At 46.2% G+C, this 22,365-nt stretch overlaps 1 protein-coding gene across 4 annotated transcripts in view; it reads left to right on the top strand.

Moving 5' to 3' along the window:
- Window positions 1-22,365, top strand: part of MKI67 (marker of proliferation Ki-67) — a 433,449-nt gene that overhangs the window by 101,208 nt on the left and 309,876 nt on the right. For 2 of the 4 annotated variants that reach the window (XM_029610011.1, XM_029610008.1), the window contains exon 6: window positions 12,796-12,877. In XM_029610011.1, coding sequence (XP_029465871.1) covers window positions 12,796-12,877 — 82 coding nt within the window. The remainder of the gene's footprint in view (window positions 1-12,795; window positions 12,878-22,365) is intronic. The other 2 variants (XM_029610010.1, XM_029610009.1) reach the window with 2 other exon arrangements.

The following is a 22,365-nucleotide window of genomic DNA, read 5'->3' as shown; positions in this document are numbered from 1 at the left end:
GTAGAGCAGGGGGTTGGTGATCCCTGGGATAGCTCAGCCCTTATCTTCGGGGGTGGGAGGGGGGGGGGGGGGAGTGATAGCTGGTGGTTCTGGCTCTCTCATACCATCTGGATCTCTGTTGCTGGCCTGGGCTTAGCCTTCTTTGCAGAAGCAGGGAAGTATTTCAGTTTTTCTTTCCCTTCTGTGTGTGTGTGTGTGTGTATTCCTTTAATTGCTTTGTGTAAAAAAAAAAAAAAAAGAGAGAGACGGGGACTGAGCAGATTTAGTTTGTGCTCCAGCGGCTGAGTTGTTTTGCTGCTAGGAGGAAGCTCGAGGTGAGTGGGGCCGAATTGCTGTGTGTGTTGGGACCGGGAGAGGTTGTTCAGCACCCAGTGCTCGCAGGCAGAGTTTATTTTCAGGTTGCTTTTTCGCCGGCATAGCGCCTTCCCCGTTGCGTGGGAAAGTTTGCTGTGGCTTAAGGCACTCTCGCCTCGATTCAGCCGTGCTTTGTGGGGAATGTGTCTCTGGTGGGGCACGGGACCTTCACGGTCACCCCAAGTGGCAGTAGGAGCTAGTTTTTGGCGTGGCAGGTTTTGGAGACCCTGGGAGGGGGGAGGATGCTGATGAACTGGCGGCTGTTTTGTGCGTATGTTCTGGGGGCCAAGCTGCTGTTTCAGGACCTCTGGAACCCCCTCCCATGCTTTTTACTGTAGAACAAGACCCTGATGATCGCAGGGCAAGGGAACAGGTGCAGGAAGATGTGGATCCGGACCCTTCTTCTTCTGATCCTGAATCTTTTTCTTCCAGTTTTGTCCTTTTGATGCATAAGGCCTATTTGGCCAGGAATGGAGCTGGAATCAAACGGCTTTTGCCTAGGAAGTCCTTTGCGGCGAAGAAGCCTAATAAGCAGTTGGAATCAGGTTTTCTGAACCTTTTGGGTCTCGAGGTCTGCAGTGGAGGAGGACACGTCTGATAAGATGGATGATCCAGACCAGGTATAGGGTTCTGGTGGATCCGGGCAGGGACCCTGCTGGTGTGTTGCTGGATCCATTACAGGATCCTGTCAGTGCTGGAGGGGATCCTATGCAGGACATGGACGAGATTCCGGCAGCGGCTGGGGACTGTTCTCGGGTGATCCGCTTGTTCTGCAGGGAGGAGTTGGGCCCGTGTTCCCCCAGGCTCTGGAGGAGTAGGCGATTAAGATCGCTTAGGAGGAGTTAGTCAGTGAATGAGTGAACCCAGGGGATTGCAGGGTCCTCCTAAGGCTTTCTTGTTGCTGAAGATGGTGAAGAAATTAGAGGATCGGGAGTGGGAATCTCCTGAGGTGGGCTTGAAGGTAGCCAGAGCTATGACCAAATTGTATACCTTGCTGGAGCAGACCCTGGAGTCGTGAAACATCCCCAAGGTGGATATAGTGGTATCCATGGTTACAAAAAAGACTTCCGGATCGGAAACTGGAAATCCTCCTTAGGCTGTTTGATGTTTCGGCTCTGAGCCTGCATGTGGCTGTTTGTGAGAGTCTGATGCAGAGAGCCTCTTTTTGCAGGGTTCAGAGGGAGCATAAGAGGTTGGGAAGCAGCCTATGTGGCGGATAACCTGTATGACTTGATTTGGACTTCCGCCAGGAGCATGGTATTGGAGGCTGCGAAATTGGCGAATTGGTGGTCTAAGGCCCAGCTGTCTAACCTGTAGTTTAAGGGGAAGCTGTTTGGAGAGGATCTAGAGCAGCTTATGAAGCAATTGGGGGAGTCAAAGGGTAATAAGTTGCCTGAGGACAAGAAAAACCCTAAGACGTTTTTTCCTCTGCGTTCTCGATTTTGGGAGGTAAGGAGGTTTCATGCTGGTAGGAGTCAGGCGCCAGTGGCCTCAAAGCAGTTCTGGACAGCAGTCCTTTTTAATCCCAGTGCAGGTCCCCGAGGGACAGTGGGTCCCAAGGTGGGGGCAGAAACAAGATTGGGCAATGAAGGCGTGCGGGTCCAGTTCTCTGCAGAGGCTGCTGGAGGGAGGCTGGCCCTCTTTTATGATAATAGAAGGACTAGGGGGCACTCCATGAAGTTAGCAAGTAACTCATTTAAAAAAAATCGAAGAAAATTCTTTTTCATTCAGTGCATAATTAAGTTCTGGAATGTGGTTACAACAGTTTGTGTAACTGGGTTTAAAAAAGGTTTGGATAAGTTGCTAGAGGATAAATCCATAAACTGCTATGACGGTGATTAATAAGCAATAGTAGCTTGTGATCTTTGTAATATTTGGGTACTTGCCAGATACAATGTGACTTGGATTGGCCACAGTTGGAAACTGGATACTGGGCTTGATGGACCCTTGGTCTGACCCAGTATGCCATATCTTATGTTCTTATGTCTTTTTCAAACCTGACGGCCAATACTCCTATGGCTAGGGAGCTTCACTTATTGGATGTGTGTTGAATTCTTTTCTGATATCTCAAGGTTATGAATGCCTTTCGGAGATCGGATCATCTGTTTGTTTGTCCTGTTTAGTGGAACAAAGAAAGTTGTTAAAGCTTCCAAGGGCACTATTGCTCGATGGTTAAAAGAGATGATAGCGTCAACCTACATCTGTAAGGGCTGGCTGGTGCCGGAGGGGTTGAGACCGCATTCTGCGAGGGCGCAGGAAGCTTGTGGGCGGAGCATCAGCTACTCTCTCAGCAAGAAATCTGTTGTGCGGCGACGTGGTCTTCTCTTCACTTTTACCAAATATTGCCGCTTGGATGGGTGAGCCTCAGAGGAGGTGTCGTTTGGGAAGAGTGTGTTAGGCATGGGTCTTTTAGTTTCCCGCCCAGAATAGAAGGGCTTGGGTACATCCCACTCTTCTGGATTGATCTAGGGTACGAACAGAAAAGTAAAATTGATTCTTACCTGCTAATTTTCGTTCCTGAAATACCATGGATTTGTGTAGAGGCCCATCTCCATCTGTCGAAAGACTTCCTTGCTTCTGAATGAGCTGACTCCACAGGTTTGTGATAGACTCAAAGTAAGAAGTGTACATAGTTTGGTATATTTTTGTGTTAAATCAAGGGGGCCTAGTTTATAGGGGGCTCCAACCTTACATCTCTGTTTGCCCAAATTTGATTGGGGTTTAAGGTAGACATCTTGGCTTAGGTACATGTCATTACTGAGGGACTGCAGGTGGCACACTAGGTTATGTAGCAATGCTTTAAAGGTTTGTTCTCCAGCTCCATCTGCTGGTAGGGATGCATAAACCCACTCGTCTAGACTGATCCGTGGTACTTCAGGAATGAAAATTAGGAGATAAGAACCAATTTTCCTTTTTGTCACACTACGCAAGGCTTTTTGTTTGTCCTCTCCAGGTTGCACTCCAGGAGTTGACTTCTGAAATGAAGTGTGCCAGGGGCATGTTGCATCCTCCTTTAAAAGTCTGAGTCATTTCATTTCCCTATGGTGGTTTCCTTGGTGTGTCCTGTCGTGAACTGTATCACCATCCCAGTAGAGCGAAGTGCGTCTCTGAAGGATACTCAGGATTGGAGGATTGAGACTATCCTAAATCAAAGCACTTCTGGCCTTATAATGGAGGTTCTTCCCAGAGGTCCTGTCCCTTCTGCAGATCTCAGTTCTTTCACTCCAGTGGACCTCAAAAGGATACGGACTCCAGAGATGGAGCCCCTTGGTCTGCCAATGAAGGCTCACCTGCTAATTCAGGAGATAGGTAGCATCTATCCGATTTTTACCACAGGTAGGTCCAGATTACTTTGGATCAGTGTGTTCTTGAAACTTTTTGGGAGGGGTAGGCTCTAGAATTTCTTCGCATTCCTCCAGATGCCTTCATTGTTCCACTTCTATTCTCTGCTGAGGAGTTAAAGAAAGTGTCATTACAATGGATATTGAACCTGAAAGGGTTGATTCCCATTCCCGCATTGCAGAGAGATGCGGCCCATCATTCCATTTATTTGGTCATGCCCAAGAAAGAAAAGTCGTTTTGGCCCATACTGGATGCATATTCTCATCTGTTCAGACCTTCAGCTGTTTGTTTTCATGTTCTGGGTCGGCCTTGCCTTTCAGGCTAGCCAGGTGCACAGGACATTTTAGGTCATGGTGGCGGTAGCAGGGTTTTTCCACAAGGATGGCATTCTAGTTCACTCATTTCTGGACTACTGGCTGATTTGAACCAAAACCACGGAAGAGTCTTCACGCTTTCCGCAGGGTGGTTCCTTGCTACTGGAGCTAGGCTTGAGGGCGAATCTGGTCTAGAGTTACTTGCAGCTTTCTCAGATACTAGAGTATCTCGAGGTTGGGTTTGATAAAAGGCAGGGCAGAATATTCCTGCCGTGGTCTCTGTTCCACACAATGATTTGAGTTTGATCCCTGTGGATCCCCATTTGTCTGACTGGGGTCTTATCTACCGGTCTTGGGGTTGATGGCTGCCACATTAGAAGTGGTTCCCTTAGAGAGGGAACATATGCGCCACCTTCAGCGCCCATTGATCTGTTGGAATCCACAGTTGAAGAACTATGCGATGAGGTGGTTCCTCCCATTAAAGGTGAGATCCCATTTGGCCTGGTGGTTACAGGTGGGTCATCTTAGGAGTTTCCCTGATGATGCCAGATTGGTTAGTACTCATGACAGGTGTAAGCCTCTGAGACTGGGAATGCTCACTGTCATGAGTTGGTGCTGCAAAGGCGCTGAAATGCAGCAAAGTGGCAGTGGAACATCAACAAATGGGAAGCACGAGAGGCTTGGTTGATGTGCCAGCAATTCAGAGTGGCTAGAGCAGGCTTTTCTGCTCCAGCTGAACTGCTGGGGCCGCTCTGATCTAAGCCCGTTGGTGAGCTTCAACTATGCAAAGATTTCATACTTCTTCAGTCGCAGGCGGGACCCTAAAGCATCCCCCTGGCAATCTGGTAGGCGGTCTGGTTCTGAAGGTTTGCAAGTCAAACAATACCGTCCTTTTACTGGTTCTGGGTTGGTTTTGAAGGCCGTGGTATGCCAGTCTCTAGAGACTTCTGGTGGACAGTACTCTCGGGCTACCGTCTCGGATGGACCTTTCCAGCAGGGGCTCATTCTGCAAGAGGATCTGGATCAATTCTGTCTTATGGTTTGGCCACTGAAAGGGCTTGGTTGTTGAAGCTTGGTTTTTCACCGCTTCATTGTAATTTCCACTTTTCTTTGGGCTCAGAAATTTTCTATTTCTCTAGCCTAGGTTAGAGTTTGGAGGGTCTGGACACCTGGTGTTCTGAGCGAGGTAGTTAACCGCTAAAGTTGGGTATTCCTTTGATTTTGGAATTTTTACAGGATGTCTTGCTTAAGGGTTTGGCCCTTAGCACCTTTATGGTCAGGTTGCAGCCCTGGCTTCTTATAGGGGAAGTCTTTGGAGGACCTTTGTCTTCCCAGCCTGACATGCCCCATTTCTTGAAGGGAGTTAAATATCTTCACTCCCTGTTGCGGCTTCCTGTGCCCCTGTGGGACCTTAACTTGGTCCATGAGTTTTGGTAGGTCTGACTTTTTTACCAGTGCTTACTCAGCAGCGCATGGTTCGGAGAGAGGTATCTTTAAAGGATACTAATGATGAATTAGAATTAGGGCATCCCGACAGTGAGGTTCCAATAATTAGAAAAGTAGTCCAAGTGCCTGTAACTAAAAACTCACCTGAGCTAAAAAATTCTAACTTATCCCTATCAATTAAAAAGCAGAATGAAAATACAAACAAAAAACAAATTTTGAAATGTTTGTATGCTAATGCCAGAAGTCTAAGAAGTAAGATGGGAGAATTAGAATGTATAGCAGTGAATGATGACATAGACTTAATTGGCATCTCAGAGACATGGTGGAAAGAGGATAACCAATGGGACGGTGCTATACCGGGGTACAAATTATATTGCAATGACAGAGAGGAGCACTCGGGAGGAGGTGTGGCGCTTTATGTCCGGGACGGCACAGAGTCCAACAGGATAAATATCCTGCATGAGACTAAATACAAAATTGAATCTTTATGGGTAGAAATCCCTTGTGTGTTGGGGAAGACTATAGTGATAGGGGGTATACTACCGTCCACCTGGTCAAGATGGTGAGACAGACAGTGAAATGCTAAGAGAAATTAGGGAAGCTAACCAAATTGGTAGTGCAGTAATAATGGGAGACTTCAATTACCCCAATATTGACTGGGTAAATGTATCATCGGGTCACACTAGAGAGATAACTTTCCTGGATGGAATAAATGATAGCTTTATGGAGCAATTGGTTCAGGAACAGACGAGAGAGGGAGCAATTTTAGATCTAATTCTCAGTGGAGCACAGGACTTGGTTAGAGAGGTAACGGTGGTGGGGCCGCTTGGCAATAGTGATCATAATATGATCAAATTTGATTTAATGACTGGAAGAGGAACAGTGTGCAAATCCAAGGCTCTCGTGCTAAACTTTCAAAAGGGAAACTTTGATAAAATGAGAAAAATTGTTAGAAAAAAACTGAAAGGAGCAGCTACAAAAGTAAAAAATGTCCAAGAGGCATGCTCATTGTTAAAAAATACCATTCTAGAAGCACAGTCCAGATGTATTCCACACATTAAGAAAGGTGGAAAGAAGGCAAAATGATTACCGGCATGGTTAAAAGGGGAGGAGAAAGAAGCTATTTTAGCCAAAAGGTCTTCATTCAAAAATTGGAAGAAGGATCCAACAGAAGAAAATAGGATAAAGCATAAACATGGGCAAGTTAAATGTAAAAATTCACCAAAAAAGACTGAAAACTCTAATATCAATTAGTGTACACCTGGTATAAGTGCTGAAAAAGTTATTTCAGCACTTATACCAGGTGTACACTAATTGATATTAGAGTTTTCAGTCTTTTTTGGTGAATTGTTTACGGTGACAAGACTGTCTTGGGTTCTTTTGTTTGCTAATACAAGTTAAATGTAAGACATTGATAAGACAGGCTAAGAGAGAATTTGAAAAGAAGTTGGCTGTAGAGGCAAAAACTCACAGTAAAAACTTTTTTAAATATATCCGAAACAGCCTGTGAGGGAGTCAGTTGGACCGTTAGATGATCAAGGGGTTAAAGGGGCACTTAGAGAAGATAAGGCCATCGCGGAAAGATTAAATGATTTCTTTGCTTCGGTGTTTACTGAAGAGGATGTTGGTGAGGTACCCGTAATGGAGAAGGTTTTCATGGGTAAATGATTCAGATGGACTGAATCAAATCACTGTGAACCTAAAAGATGTGGTAGGCCTGATTCACAAACTGAAGAGTAGTAAATCACCCAGACCGGATGGTATACACCCCAGAGTTCTGAAGGAACTAAAAAATGAAATTTCAGACCTATTAGTAAAAATTTGTAATTTACCATTAAAATCATCCATTGTACCTGAAGACTGGAGGATAGCAAATGTAACCCCAATATTTAAAAAGGGCTCCAGGGGTGATCCGGGAAACTACAGACCGGTTAGCCTGACTTCAGTGCCAGGAAAAATAGTGGAAAGTGTTCTAAACATCAAAATCACAGAACATATAGAAAGACATGGTTTAATGGAACAAACTCAGCATGGCTTTACCCAGGGCAAGTCTTGCCTCACAAATCTGCTTCACTTTTTTGAAGGAGTTAATAAACATGTGGATAAAGGTGAACCGGTAGATATAGTATACTTGGATTTTCAGAAGGCGTTTGACAAAGTTCCTCATGAGAGGCTTCTAGGAAAAGTAAAAAGTCATGGGATAGGTGGCGATGTCCTTCCGTGGATTGCAAACTGGCTAAAAGACAGGAAACAGAGAGTAGGATTAAATGGACAATTTTCTCAGTGGAAGGGAGTGGACAGTGGAGTGCCTCAGGGATCTGTATTGGGACCCTTAATTTTCAATATATTTATAAATGATCTGGAAAGTAATACGACGAGTGAGATAATCAAATTTGCAGATGACACAAAATTGTTCAGCGTAGTTAAATCACAAGCGGATTGTGATAAATTGCAGGAAGACCTTGTGAGACTGGAAAATTGGGCATCCAAATGACAGATGAAATTTAATGTGGATAAGTGCAAGGTGATGCATATAGGGAAAAATAACCCATGCTATAATTACACAATGCTGGGTTCCGTATTAGGTGCTACAACTCAAGAAAGAGATCTAGGTGTCATAGTGGATAACACATTGAAATCGTCGGTTCAGTGTGCTGCGGCAGTCAAAAAAGCAAACAGAATTTGGGGAATTATTAGAAAGGTAATGGTGAATAAAACGGAAAATGTCATAATGCCTCTGTATCGCTCCATGGTGAGACCGCACCTTAAATACTGTGTACAGTTCTGGTCGCCGCATCTCAAAAAAGATATAATTGCGATGGAGAAGGTACAGAGAAGGGCTACCAAAATGATAAGGGGAATGGAACAGCTCCCCTATGAGGAAAGACTAAAGAGGTTAGGACTTTTCAGCTTGGAGAAGAGGTGACTGAGGGGGGATATGATAGAGGTGTTTAAATTCATGAGAGGTCTATTTACTCTTTCGGATAGTAGAAAGACTAGGGGGCACTCCATGAAGTTAGCATGGGGCACATTTAAAACTAATCGGAGAAAGTTCTTTTTTACTCAACGCACAATTAAACTCTGGAATTTGTTGCCAGAGGATGTGGTTAGTGCAGTTAGTATCGTGGTGTTTAAAAAAGGATTGGATAAGTTCTTGGAGGAGAAGTCCATTACCTGCTATTAAGTTCACTTAAAGGATAGCCACTGCCATTAGCAATGGTAACATGGAATAGACTTAGTTTTTGGGTACTTGCCAGGTTCTTATGGCCTGGATTGGCCACTGTTGGAAACAGGATGCTGGGCTTGATGGACCCTTGGTCTGAACCAGTATGGCATTTTCTTATGTTCTTAAATTGCTACTTACCTGTTGATTTCCTTTCCATTAGTGAAGGGTAGGTCAATCCCAGTTCTGCTCTTGGCTGCCGGTGTTTGAATTTGTGGTTAGCCTTTCTTAGGGTGAGCTATGCAGAATATGATTCCTGCTCTTCGTTGTCAATTGGCAAGTGACTTCTCTAGCCCTTAGTTTGCTAGATATGTTCCTTTCTTTGGTTGAGTTTCACATAGAAACATTGAAATGATGGCAGAAGAAAACCAAATGGCCCATCCAGTCTGCCCAGCATGCTTTCATACTTATTTTTCTCATACTTATCTGTTACTCTGACCGCTGAGATCAGGGCCCTTATTTTTAACTTTTTGGTTCTAATTTCCTTCCACCCCTGCAATTGATGTTGAGAGCAGTGCTGGAGCTGTATCAATGTGAGTATCAAGCCTAATTGGTTAGGGGTAGTAACCGCCGCAATAAGCAAGCTACTCCCATGCTTATTTGTTTGCCCAGCCTGTGCAGTTTAGCCCTTGTTGGTTGTTTGAATATAAATCCTCTTTTCTTAATCCCCCCCACACCCCTACCGCCATTGAAGCAGAGAGCTGCTTGGATATGCATTGAAAGTGAAGTATCAGGCTAATTGTTGTTTGGTGTAGTAACCGCCATAACAAGCAAGCCTGTTGCTTATTTGTGAATGCAGATCCTTTTTCCCACATTGCTCTATGTTTCAATGGCAATAGGCAATGTTGGGAGTTGAATTAACCGTGTGTATGTTTATTGTATAAGGGTAGTAGCAGTCATGCCCGTAAGCCACCCCCATGCCTCTTCTCTTCATTTCATTCACATCCTCAAGACTTTATGGATCCACAGAGTTTATCCCACACCCTTTTGAAATCCTTCACAGTTTTGGTCCTCACCACTTCTTCTGGAACGGCATTCCAGGCATCCACAACCCTCTCCGTGAAGAAATACTTCCTGATATTGGTTCTGAGTCTTCCTCCCTGGAGTTTTAAATCATGAACTCTGATTCTGCTGATTTTTTTCCAATGGAAAATGTTTGTCGTTGACTTTTAATCATTAAAACCTTTCAAGTATCTGAAAGACTGTATCATATCACCCATGTTCCTCCTTTCCTCCAGGGTATACATATTTAGATTCTTCAATCACTCTTCATAAGTCATTCGATGAAGACCCTCCACCTTTTTGGTCACCCTTCTCTGGACTGCCTCCATCCTGTCTCTGTCCCTTCTGAGATACGGTCTCCAGAACTGAACACAGTACTCCACGTGAGGCCTCACCAAGGGACCTGTACAAGGGGATAATCACTTCCCTTTTCTCACTCATTATTCCTCTCTCTATGCAGCCTAGCATTCTTCTGGCTTTAGCTATTGCCTTGTCGCATTGTTTCGCCGACTTCAGATTGTTAGACACTATCACCCCAAGGTCTCTCTCCTGCTCCGTGCACATCAGCTCTTCACCGCTCATCGAATACATTTCTTTCCGATATCCACACCCCATATGCATGACTGCACTTCTTGGCATTGAATCTCAGCTGCAATATCTTTGACCAGTCTTCCAGCTTCCTTAAAATCCCGTCTCAGTCTCTCCACTCCTTCCGGCGTGTCCACTCTGTTGCAGATCTTAGTATCATCTGCAAATAGACAAACCTTACCTTCTACCTCGTCCGCGATGTCGCTCACGAAGATATTGAACAGGACCGGTCCCAACACCGATCCTTGTGGCACTCCGCTTAACACCGCTCTCTCTTCCGAGTAAGTTCCATTTACCATCACACATTGTCTTCTGTACTTCAACCAGTTTGCTATCTATGCCACCTTGGCACTCACTCCCAAGCTTTTCGTTTTATTCACAAGCCTCCTGTGTGGGACCATATCAAAAGCTTTGCTAAAATCCAAGTAGATGACATAAAGTGCTCTTCCTTGATCCAATTCCTTAGTCACCCAATCAAAAAAGTCTATCAGATTAGTCTGACTGGACCTTCCCTTGGTGAAACCATGCTGCCTCTGGTCCAGCAAGTCTACTGCTTGTAGATATTTCACTATTCTTTCCTTCAGCAGCGACTCTTAATACTTTTCCCACCACCGAGGTGAGGCTAACCGGCCTGTAGTTACCAGCCTCCTCTCTGCTCCCACTCTTGTGAAGAGGGACCACAATTGCTCTTCTCCAATCACTCGGCACCACTCCCATTTCCAGGGATCTATTGAACAAGTTACGCAGTGGAGCCGCCAGCACATCTCTGAGCTCCCTCAGTATTCTGGGATGAACCTCATCAGGCCCCATGGCTTAGTCAACTTTCCGTTTTCCTAGCTCTTCCCAAACATTCTCTTCTGTAAACGGAGTTTCATCCATTCCACTCCCCTCCAGTTTCTTGTTTAACTAGTGACGGTCCTTCTCCGGGGTCTTCTTTAGTGAACACTGAACTGAAGTATTTAATATTTTCTGCCATTTTTTTTATCTGTCTCCACCATTGATCCTTTTCACCTTTCAATTTCACTATACCACTTTGGACTTTTCTCCTTTCACTAATGTATCTGAAAAAAGTTTTGTCACCTCACTTTACCTCTTTGGCAATCCTTTCTTCCGCTTGACTTTTTGCTTTCATGATTACTTTCTTCGTCTCCCTCAGTTTTATCAGATAATTCTTCCTTGTGCTCCTCCCTTTGGGATCTTTTATATTTCTTAAATGCTGTTCTTTTATCTTTTATTTTATCAGCCACCTCCTTTGTGAACCAGATAAGTTTCATTCTTTTCTTGCTTTTCTTTACTTTTCTTACATGTATGTTAGTCGCTTCAGTTATTGCTCCTTTTAGTTTGGCCCACTGTTGTTCCACATCTCTTGTTTTCTTTCCCTACTGCCCTAGGTTAACCCCCTGCCCAGTTCGCCCACCTTGTTGAAATGTACTTCTAAACCTTTTGTTAATATGTGAACCGGTATGATGTCCCCACTAATACCGGTATATAAAAGTTTCCCTACTGCCCTAGGTTAACCCCCTGCCCAGTTCGCCCACCTTGTTGAAATGTACTTCTAAACCTTTTGTTAATATGTGAACCGGTATGATGTCCCCACTAATACCGGTATATAAAAGTTTCTAAATAAATCCTTCTAGTTCTTCCTCCAGGTACTTCCCCATTTCAACAAAGTCTGTGTTTTTGAAACACAAAATCCCGGTCTCTGTGTGACTTCTCCGTAATGTATTAGTGATATGAAACCATACCGTTTGATCACTGGTGCTGAGGTGCGCACCCACCCGGACATTAGAGACATTATCTCCATTGGTGAGCACTAAATCGAGTGTAGCTCCTTCCCTCATAGGCTCCATTACCATTTATTTGAACAGAGCCACTTGCAGGGCATGCACTATCTCTCTACTACTGTTAGATTCCGCAGAAGGGATTCTCCAGTTTACTTCTGGTAGATTAAAATCTTCAACAATCACCAATTCGCCCTTCTTACTCATCTTTTGGATATCTTCAATCAGATCTCTGTCTAGTACTTCTATTTGATTTGGAGGTCTGTAAACCACGCCAATAAAAACGGATGCCCCATTATCTTTTTTAAGGACTATCCATAAAGCTTCTTCTTTGCCCCATTTTCTCTGCAGCTCGGATGCTTGGATATTGTTTTTGACATAAAGAGCCACCCCCTTTTCTGTCATCTCCGTCCTTTCTTAATAAGTTATATCCTGGGATGGTAGTATCCCAATCATGTGAATCTGTTTAGTGTTCCTGTTGATTGAGAAAATGAATGTTTGTCTGTGGATAATGTTCAAGTATAATCAGACTGTCCACAGTTTGGCTTTTCCAGGGAATACTGGTGGGCTTATGGGGTGGGACTGTATGGCTGTGACATCAGCTTTTGCTCCGTCTCCATCTGCTAGCAGAGATGCATAACCCACTGATTGGGATTGATCTATCCTTCACTAAAGGAAAGGAAATTATCAGGTAAGTAGTAATTTTTCCTTTGTTGCTCTTACATAATACTGTATAAATTCACAGGTGCTTCATGTTCAGCAGGTGACAGAAGTGGAAACGCCTCATAGAAAGAAGAGACAGCAGTCTTCAAGTTCTGAAGTTTCTGGTTGGTAATATTTTTGCCCCATTTATTTTGTGATTTCAGTGAAATTAACAATTGGCAGTAATTATTGCTAAGGGCTAATTTCAAAATACTTCCCCCCCCCCCCCCCCCCCCTCCCCGCCCAGTCTAGTAAATAATTGCTTATACCAGTGGGCTGGAAAGTTGTCACCCAGGTGCTTGAAATATGGGTATTGGCACTCTGAGCTAGATGTGGGGTAGTCCAGTTATCTGTAGTGGCATATATCTGACCCAGTGTGAGGTGGAAGCACAGTATCTGCTGGCAGAGTGCATCTCTTCAGAAGCAGGCAAGAAGAGCCAAAACTGATGTGGTAATAGCTTACCGCCCCAACTCGCAGCAGGTAGCAACAAGACAAATACTCTGAATGCTTGCCTGTCATGTGCACAGATATTCATCTTTGGATTGCCATTTTCTTCCTTCCTAAATGGGAAGCACATGGGTGGGTGGGGGGGTGGCAGGAAAGGAAGGAGCAACAGCAAATCAGACGTAAGTGCTTAGCTTATCCCCTGCAATGCAACCAAGTTCCTAACCTTTGCTTTTGCCAGATGAAGATGGGGGCATGTAGTGGATATAAGATTTTTTTTCTTGGCTACTAAAAAAAAACAACTTCTGACTATATCCAGAAAATAAAAATTTAGACCAACAATGTAAATCAGTCATGTGGTATTCTCCCAAGACAAGCAAGATAGTAGTCCTCACATACGGGTGACATCATCAGATGGAGCTCTGTCACTGAACACTTTTGTCAAAGTTTCTAGAACTTTGACTGGCACACTGAGCATGCCCAGCATGCCTCTAATCCTGTGGCCACACAGGGTCCCCCTTCAGTCTCTATTTTTTCCACGCAGCAAGTTGCCTCACGGTTAGGAGCTCTGAGAAATTCCTCGCAACTTTCCTCACGGAAATATTTGAAGTTTACCTTCTTAAAATTACCCTCACCGGGGTCTCCCATTGTGCTCCGATCCCTTCGACGCTCAGTGTTTTTCCCACAGTTTAAGTTCTGTTCCCGGCGGCTTATCTCTCTCTGCCCGATGGTCACCGATGTGCGCCTGCCATTTTTATTTTGGCATGGCGACTGGGTTTAGAAAATGCCCAGAGTGTCTGAGGACCATGTCCATAACGGACCCGCACAATCGGGCCAATACAGTAAAGCGCAGCCGCGGTTACCCTGTTTTTAACCCATTTTGGACACGTATGGCTAACCCGCGATTCAGTATCCAGTTTTATGCGTCCTTACCGCTTACTGAAATGGACGCGTATCCGTCTCCGCCCGCCGCATGTATATGATATGTTAATGATTGATTTAGCTATTCCCTCTGAGACAGTAACGTGCGCCCAGATTATCGCCTTTTTAACCAGCTATTTTGCCGCATCTTTAACCTGCAAATTTACCCCTACCCTGACCCTGGCGTTAGTGTGGCGTTCGGTCAGCTTCGTACCGGACAGCGCCATGGACAACATGTATATTATTGCTCTGGCGCTATTTTTCATTCGGTTGAGAAGCAGAATGAGAAATGCTTGACTGAGAAACGCTTGACAGATTGGAGAGGCGCACAGGGGAGCCTAGCAGCAAGGAGAACCCATCCGACCAGAGGACCAAGCAGCAAGACCGGAGGAGGTATGTGATATGTTTCGGTTCATCTGTACCATCCATCCATCTCTGGGCGTCTCTGAGGCTCCAGGCATGGATGCCTTTACGTTCGTGGACCTGCCCGCTGCCTTGAGCGCCTGGCTGGACGTCCAAGCCGGCGACTTTGGACGTCCGGCCGGGCGCTCAAGGTCCATGAACGGACGTCCGGCCAGGCGCTCAAGGCTGCAGGAAGGTCCAAGAACGGCGTCCAAGTCGCAAGAAAAGAACCATCCACTTACCTGGTGGAATGTCATTTCAAATGACATTTTGAAATGACAGGTACTGGCGCACCCGGGATACTGTATAGGTGCTGTATACCACTCTATACGGTAAAATGAATTGCGCACGCCTACCGCTTCATGGGCGCACTTTGGACGCCGCTTGCATTTGCGTCTCATTTGAATACTGAATCGAGCGGTATGTGAACCAAATTGTGCGCGTGGCAAATGAGCGGGCACCCGGCACTGTCACACTCTTTCTTACACGTCCTTACTGCATCGGCCCGAATGTTTGCGTTTTGTGCTTAGGTCCCTCGCACGATGTCTGTGTCTGCCCCAGTTGAGCACAAATGATCCCCAAAGGCCAGCATGCTCGACTGGACAAGATGGAGCATTTGTTTGCGTCAAACGTTCCACTCCATCAACTCCAGTTCAAGTGGCATCGACCGGAGAGGGTCTATCGACCTTGGAGATGCCCCGCCAGGATCATTGTGGAGCGGGTGACCATCCGTCACAGACACCCTCGAAGGCATCAGCGTAATCGTCCTCTGTGCTGGAGAAGGACTGGACCGAGCACCAAGGGAAACATTGTCACAGACACCGATACCGCAGCGGCATCAACTTCCATCAAGCCGCCTGAGAAGAGGAGCCTCCATCCTCCTCTGGACTCGAGACCCCGGGGCGTTCCCCACCGATATCTGTGCTGGGTACTGAGCCTGCACAGATCACTGTGGAGCCTCCAGTAACGCCCAGCTTGCCTTCTACCCCAGGCACAGTGCTATCCATGAGGAAACAAAGAAGTAGATGCCCAAGAAAGTCTTTTCCATATCTTTTATTGGTGGAGACGTGTAGTACTTGTTTAAAAATGCCCTACTCAGGCCGAGTTTCGCTACATTCCAGTGGCTGCCTCAGGGGCTATAAATGAACATATATATACATTCAGTAAATCATAAATACATAAAAAAAATCATAAAATAATTAAAATACAAAATCAATAAAATAATTAAAACACCAAACCAAATAATTTAAAAAAAATTAAATTAAATGAAAAACATACTATATTAAGAACCTCACATAAAATTTGATCAATAAAACATTATAAAAACATATATATATAAACGGAACATATAGACTGAAAATAAATTAAAGAGCATGTGAACAACATCAATCTGAAATCTTGAGAGACCTATATATATTATTTACCAATTAATGAAAAAATAAATTAAATACCTTAAATGTGAACACACTAAAAAAAATCGCAATGCGATTCAGAAAGCCATCCGCAGTACAGACATATCTGTAAAAATCATACCACTCAATTTAATATATTGACACAAAAAAATGTGACAATAGGAAAATACTAATACTCTTGAAATATGTATGACACACCTTAAATGAAGTAAGTTGTGCTTAAACATCTATCGGTTCCATTCACTAATGGTGCCGCATACTAAAAGGAATTAAAAAAAAATTAATAAATGTGAATGTGTCTCTAGCACAGTAGCATATATCAAATATTAAAATGACTGTAAAAGTTGTGACCTGCCGACTACCCTTGTTCAGTTCTATGAGAAAACGAAGAAAAACACTGGCAGAGGCAGCACAGTGTGCAGACTGACACTTCTAAGCCACGTCTAACAAGATGCATTTGACAGACTGAACATATTGCAACCCACAGCCCTTCTGTTGTGCCTGTTGGCACATATTTAGTGCTATCCATGCCAGCCTTCAGGGAGGAATTGGACAGACTGGTGCAAGAGGCAGTGCTCAATGCTCTCCGAGGCTTCCAGTCGCCACCGGCACCAGCCCCCTTGATATTCGCACCGCTCCTCGAGCGCCTGGACACCCTCATCGGTGCCCTGCCAACTCAGCCCGTGCCATCGGACACGCTGGCATCGAGTTGACTATTGAGGCCTCCACAGGTCCCGATTCCCATACCAGGTTCCTTGGAGGACGAAGAAGGGACTTCGGCCCGATCCCGGCATGAGATCCACTGATGCCGGAGCCCGTTCCAGGGCCAGCGGGACTGTCTATGCCTAAGTGCACCTCATCTGCCTCTGTGCCCTCAATGCCACCTCGAAATCCGTCGATGCTTTCTCGCCCTCTAGGCTTTTGGCATCCTTCCTCCCTCAGAAATACCGGTAGGTGAGGAAGAAACGCCCTATGATCTTTGGGAGGAGGCATCCTCGGACTCACAAGCTTCTGATGAGTTGCTCTCAGAGCCTTCACCCCTGGAAGAAAGGTGTCTATCTCCTCCTGAAGACCTCTCCTTTGCTAGCTTTGTCAAGGAGATGTCTGAAACTACCCCAGTTCCATTTGTGACAGAGGAAGATGCACGCCACAAGATGCTGGAGGTCTTACAATTCGTAGACGCTCTAAAAGAGGTAATGGCAATGCCAGTGCATGAAGTTCTTCTTGATCTTTTGCACCGCCTGTGGGACCATCCAGGTTCCATGCCTTCAGTCAATTGAAAGACGGATGCTACATACCTGTTCTTGCAAGCCCCAGGATTTCAGATTGCCCCATCATTCTGTAGTAGTGGAATCTGCCCAAAAGAAGGCTAAGAGATCCTGTCCATACTCCTCTGCTCCTGGTAAGGAACAGAAGGCACTGGATGCATTGGGGCACAGAGTCTTTCAAGGGCCCATGTTAATAGCACGAATAGCTGCACACCAATTATACATGACCCAATATAACAGAAATCTCTGGAAACAAGTCAAGGAATTCACAACATCAAGAAAACTTAACTTCCATCGTATAAAAGGGTTTGGAAGCAGGTAAACATGAGGTGAGAGCTGCTTACGACTCTTTTGAAACAGTTTCCAGAGTCTTGACATCGGGTATCAGTGCTAGACTCTGGGCCTGGCATAAGGCCTTAGACCTACGCCCGGAAGTGCAGGACAAGCTTTCTGATCTATCATGCACAGGAGAAAACCTGTTTGAAGACCAAATTCAAGACACAGTGGCCCAGTTAAAGGACCACCATGAAACCCTGCGTCAGCTGTCCACTCACTTCAGAGGTACCTTTCGTAGCCCGCAGGGCCATACATAGGGACAACAAGAAACAATTTTTTAGACCAAGTAGGTATTAACCTCCCGTGTCCCGGGCATGACCTGCTTGGGCCCCTCAGAGAGGACATGCATGACAAACAAGAACTCCTAGAGCACAACCAGCTCCACAAGCTGGTCCTGAGACTGGATTTTGACTCCTTTCCAGAGAGCAGCAGCCGCCTTCCGCTGAGCCCACAACTCAATTTACCAGTGGGAGGCTGTCTCTGCCACTTCGTAACCAAGTGGCAACCGATTACAATGGACCAATGGGTACCGTCCATCATAACCCACAGTTACCGTCTAATTTTTCAGCGGTAACCCCCGTACTCCCCTCCCAGTCCAGCATGGAGCTGGGACGATCACATAACCCTTCTCAAGTCAGAACTCTCACCCCTTCTGTATGCCAGGGCCGTAGAACGAGTTCCCTCGACTCAGCAAGGGCGAGGGTTCTACTCCCGCTATTTCCTAATCCCAAAAAAGACCGGAGGCCTCCGCCCTATTTTGGAACTCCGTTCCTTAAACAGCTTTCTTCACAAAGAACAACTCAGAATGGTGTCCCTTGACACCATGCTCCCCCTACTATAACAGGGAGATTGGCTCTGCTCTCTGGACCTTCAGGACGCTTATGCCCATATAGCCATCTTCCCCCCCCTCATCGCAAATACCTGCGATTTGTAGTGGGTCAAGGGCACTACCAATACAGGGTACTGCCATTCGGCCTAGCCTCGGCGCCCCGAGTGTTTACGAAGTATCTGGCAGTCATGGCTGCACACTTATGCCGCAAGGGCATCCATGTCTTGATGACTGGCTCATAAAAAGCCAGTGCAGACAAGGATATCTCCACTCACTCAATCTCACTGTCTGCCTTCTGCAGTCATTGGGGTTTCTGATAAACTATCCGAAATCCCACTTGATACCATCTCTCCTTTATAGAAGCAGACCTAGACACCAAAGTGGCCAAAGGGTTCTTACCCATCGACCACACAATCATGCTGTCCAACCTTGCCAGCTTTATCCGCAGTCGACAAACAGCCTCGGCTCGCCAATTGCTCACATTACTAGGCCACATGGCACCAACAGTCCACGTCACTCCAATTGCACGACTAGCCATGAGACCGACTCAGTGGACCCTAAAAGCTCAGTGGCACTTAGCCACTTTTGTCCCTTGTCCACATAACCAACCGGCTTCGTCTGTCCCTTGCTTGGTGGGGACACAAAGCCAACCTACAAACAAGTCTTCCCTTCAAGCAACCGGCTCCTCAGGTGACCTCAACCACGGACACCTCCAACCTAGGTTGGGGAGCCCATGTGGAAGGCCTTCAAACCCAAAGAAGGCTTACATCTGTCTGTGGCAGGAAAAAAGATCCTAAGAGATAAATTCAAATCCTATGTCATAAGGCATTTAAACTAGATGCTGGGGGTGGCATCTACCCCCGGCATCTAGGGCGGAGGCCTAGATGCCGGGTGACATTCTAATTTCTTAGAATGTCACCCCCAAATACAAATGCAATGGAAAAGGGTGAAGTGGATAACAAAACTCAACTAAATAAGTCACAAAAGGAATCCAAGAAAAGCAGTAACCTGAACGAGAAAAGCTGGAAAGCTATGAGCACGAATGCTCGTAGTTTGGGCAATAAAATCCCAGATCTGCAAGCCCTAATGGTAGAGGCGGACTTGGACGTTGTTGCTGTCATGGTGATGTGGTTCTCGGAATCTCATGATTGGGATAAGGCAATACCTTCTGCTATGAGCAGGCAGGCCTTCCGCTTGGGGGACACGTCAAAGTGCACTCAGGGCCGTGGCAGCATCGGTAGTGCACTTTTGTGTGGTCCTCATCGCTGAGATCTGCAGTGCTGTGACATGGAGCTCCCTACACGTTTCCCGCCCATTATAGTTTGGACAAGGATAGTCGACATGACTGAACCTTCGGCCACTCTGTCCTTCATAATCTGTTCCAGGCATAAGAACCCAACTCTCCCTACCTAGGGCCCTGTATCTGGTTCTTGCCGCTTCCCATTGCAACCCACAGCCCTTCTGTTGTGCCTGTTGGCATGTATTTAGTGCTATTGGTCATGTTATTGCCGGGGGCAGCATGCAGCTTGGTATTCACCCATCTGTGAGGACTACCATTCTGCTTGTCCTAGGAGAAAGCAGATATTCTTACCCGTAAAAGGTGTTGTTCTTGGACAGCAGGATGTTAGTCCTCAGGAAACCCACCCGCCACCCCCAGAGTTGGATTCTCCGTTGGTTTATTTTATTTTTCGCTTGTCTTTTTTTTTTTGCTAAGATTCAAGGCTGAAGAGGGGACCCTGCGTTGATGCACGTATAGATGCATGCTCAGTGTGCCAGTCAAAGTTTCTAGAAACTTTGACAAAAGTTTTCTATGCTGGGCTCCATCTGTGCAGATTAACATCCTGCTGTCCTAGAAGATCACCTGTTACAAGTAAGCAACTCTACTTTCTCTGCCTCTTGTAGTCTGTGCCAGGTCCCCTTCGGTTCCCCCTCTTGCAACCTAGATAGGGTTTTCGTCGATTTCTGGTAAGTTTTGTTTTGTCTCGAACCCTCCAGTGTGGCGATGCGGTTGGTGTCCTCTGGCCATCGACACCCGTTACCATTGATTTCAACATCACGTCCCTTTTATTTTGTCCCATTATGTCCACCTCCATGATAGATGTGTCCTCTGCCTGAGGGCATCACCTGATGTCATGTTGCAGCAGATGCGCCCAGCTGACCCTGAAGGGACATCTGATCTGACTCGATAAGATGGAGTACCTCTTCGAGTCGGAGAAGACCAGGCCATTGGCATCAGCATTGGAGGTATTGGTATTGAGGGACACCGAGCCATCGATGCCGTCAGTTGATAAGGGTGCTGGAGATGATCATTGTCAAACTTCTTCAGGCCAAGGTCGTCTGGTTCCTCGTCATTGGTCTCTGCACTGGGGATGGATGGTGTCATGCATCAAGGGAAGCCGAAGAAGCATCGACATTGGTCTCCATCGATGTGCTGGGTATGGGCTGTACCAGCTCACATTATGAAGTCCCCAAAGTGACCCAATGGCGAGGAGATCCAGTCTTCCATTAATGCTGGGCATATGCCACGGACTGGTCCCAGTGCCAGCCACTGATCCTCTTCTCTGTTCCGAAGAGGATCTGGTCATGCCTCTTCCGTCCCAGTTGGTTCTGTCATCGGCAGTGTTTGAGGATGAGCTTGAGTGGAGAATGCAGCTGGCAGTCGAAAAGACAATGCAGAGCATTGATACCAGCACCGTCCCTCTTGGAACTGCTGTTAGAAATCTCTACATGTGCTCCATCAGCCTGTTACTGACCCAATTGGTTTTGGTTCCCGGGATGGCATTGATGCCTATCGGGGTACTGCCGATTCCTCCATCTGTGGTCATGGTCGTTTCTTCTGAGGAGGAAGCTTTGTGCAGGCCGACTGAAACACTGAGGCCTGTGGGCCCCCCCCCCCCCCCCCCCACATCCAGTTCTATCAGTGCCTTCTCCACTGGACGAAGGCCAAGTGCCCAGGGTCCCCATCCTTGATAACTATGGTAATGACGGTACTTATGACTCCTGAGGGGATGACTCAACAGAAGTATCTGACAATGTCTCCGATAGTCTCCATTTGGAAATCTAGTCTCCAGAGGAGCGAAGGAAGTCCTTGTCTGAAGACCTCTCGTTCGCAGGTTTTGTTAGATTGATGGCTGAGGCCTTCCCCTTTTTAGTTGCTGACTGAAAAGAATGCCAGATACAAAAGCTTGAAATCCTCCTGTTCATGGAACCTCATAAGGAAATCGTGACAGTCCAGTTCACGGAGATCCTTAAGGAGCTGCTGTTGAGGATGTGGGAATACCCCCTCACAATGCCTCCAGTCAGCAATGTGTGTGTGGTCTATCTTGTCCAGAAGGCTCCTATGTTTGATGAGTGACAGCTTCGCAATCTGTGGTGTGTCGAGTCCGCTCTCGAGTGAGCCAAGCATTCTAGGACCCATTCCTTGATGCCACTGGGGAAGGATCACTGAGCAGTGGCTGCTCTTGGGAGGAATGTTTTTCAGGGGGTTAGGTGCATTGCTCCCATAGATTCCTATGAGCTCTACATGAGCCTGTACTTGCGGAACATCTGGAAGCAGGTTCAGGAGGTGACCAAGCAGTTGCCTCAGCAGCAGTAGTACATGCTCCTTTTGCTGGTGCATAAATGCCTGTAGTGCAGAAAATATGAGTTCCACGCAACCCACAGTGTTTTCGAAATGGCATTGAGGGTCTCTGCAGCGGAAATTGGCGCCCACAGAATGGCATGACTGCGAGCCTTGGATCTCTGACCAGAGGTACAGGAAAGACTCACTGACGTGTTGTGCACTGTAGAGAATCTCTTTGGAGATAAGGTTAAAAATGCAGTGTCCCAGATCAGGGACCTGCCATGAGACCCTTCAACAACTCTTTGCTAGTACTCCGGACCTGTTGTCCTCATCTAAGAGGTCGTCGAGATTGGGGTAGAAGTTGTCTTTTTTTATCCAAAAGAAGCACTATCCTCCACCCTCTCACTCCCGTCAGGAACACCAGAGCTCTTGCAGTCG

The sequence above is a fragment of the Rhinatrema bivittatum genome, chromosome 7 (assembly GCF_901001135.1).
Source record: "Rhinatrema bivittatum chromosome 7, aRhiBiv1.1, whole genome shotgun sequence".
Lineage (NCBI taxonomy): Eukaryota > Metazoa > Chordata > Amphibia > Gymnophiona > Rhinatrematidae > Rhinatrema > Rhinatrema bivittatum.
This window is presented reverse-complemented; position numbering and strand designations above follow the sequence as displayed.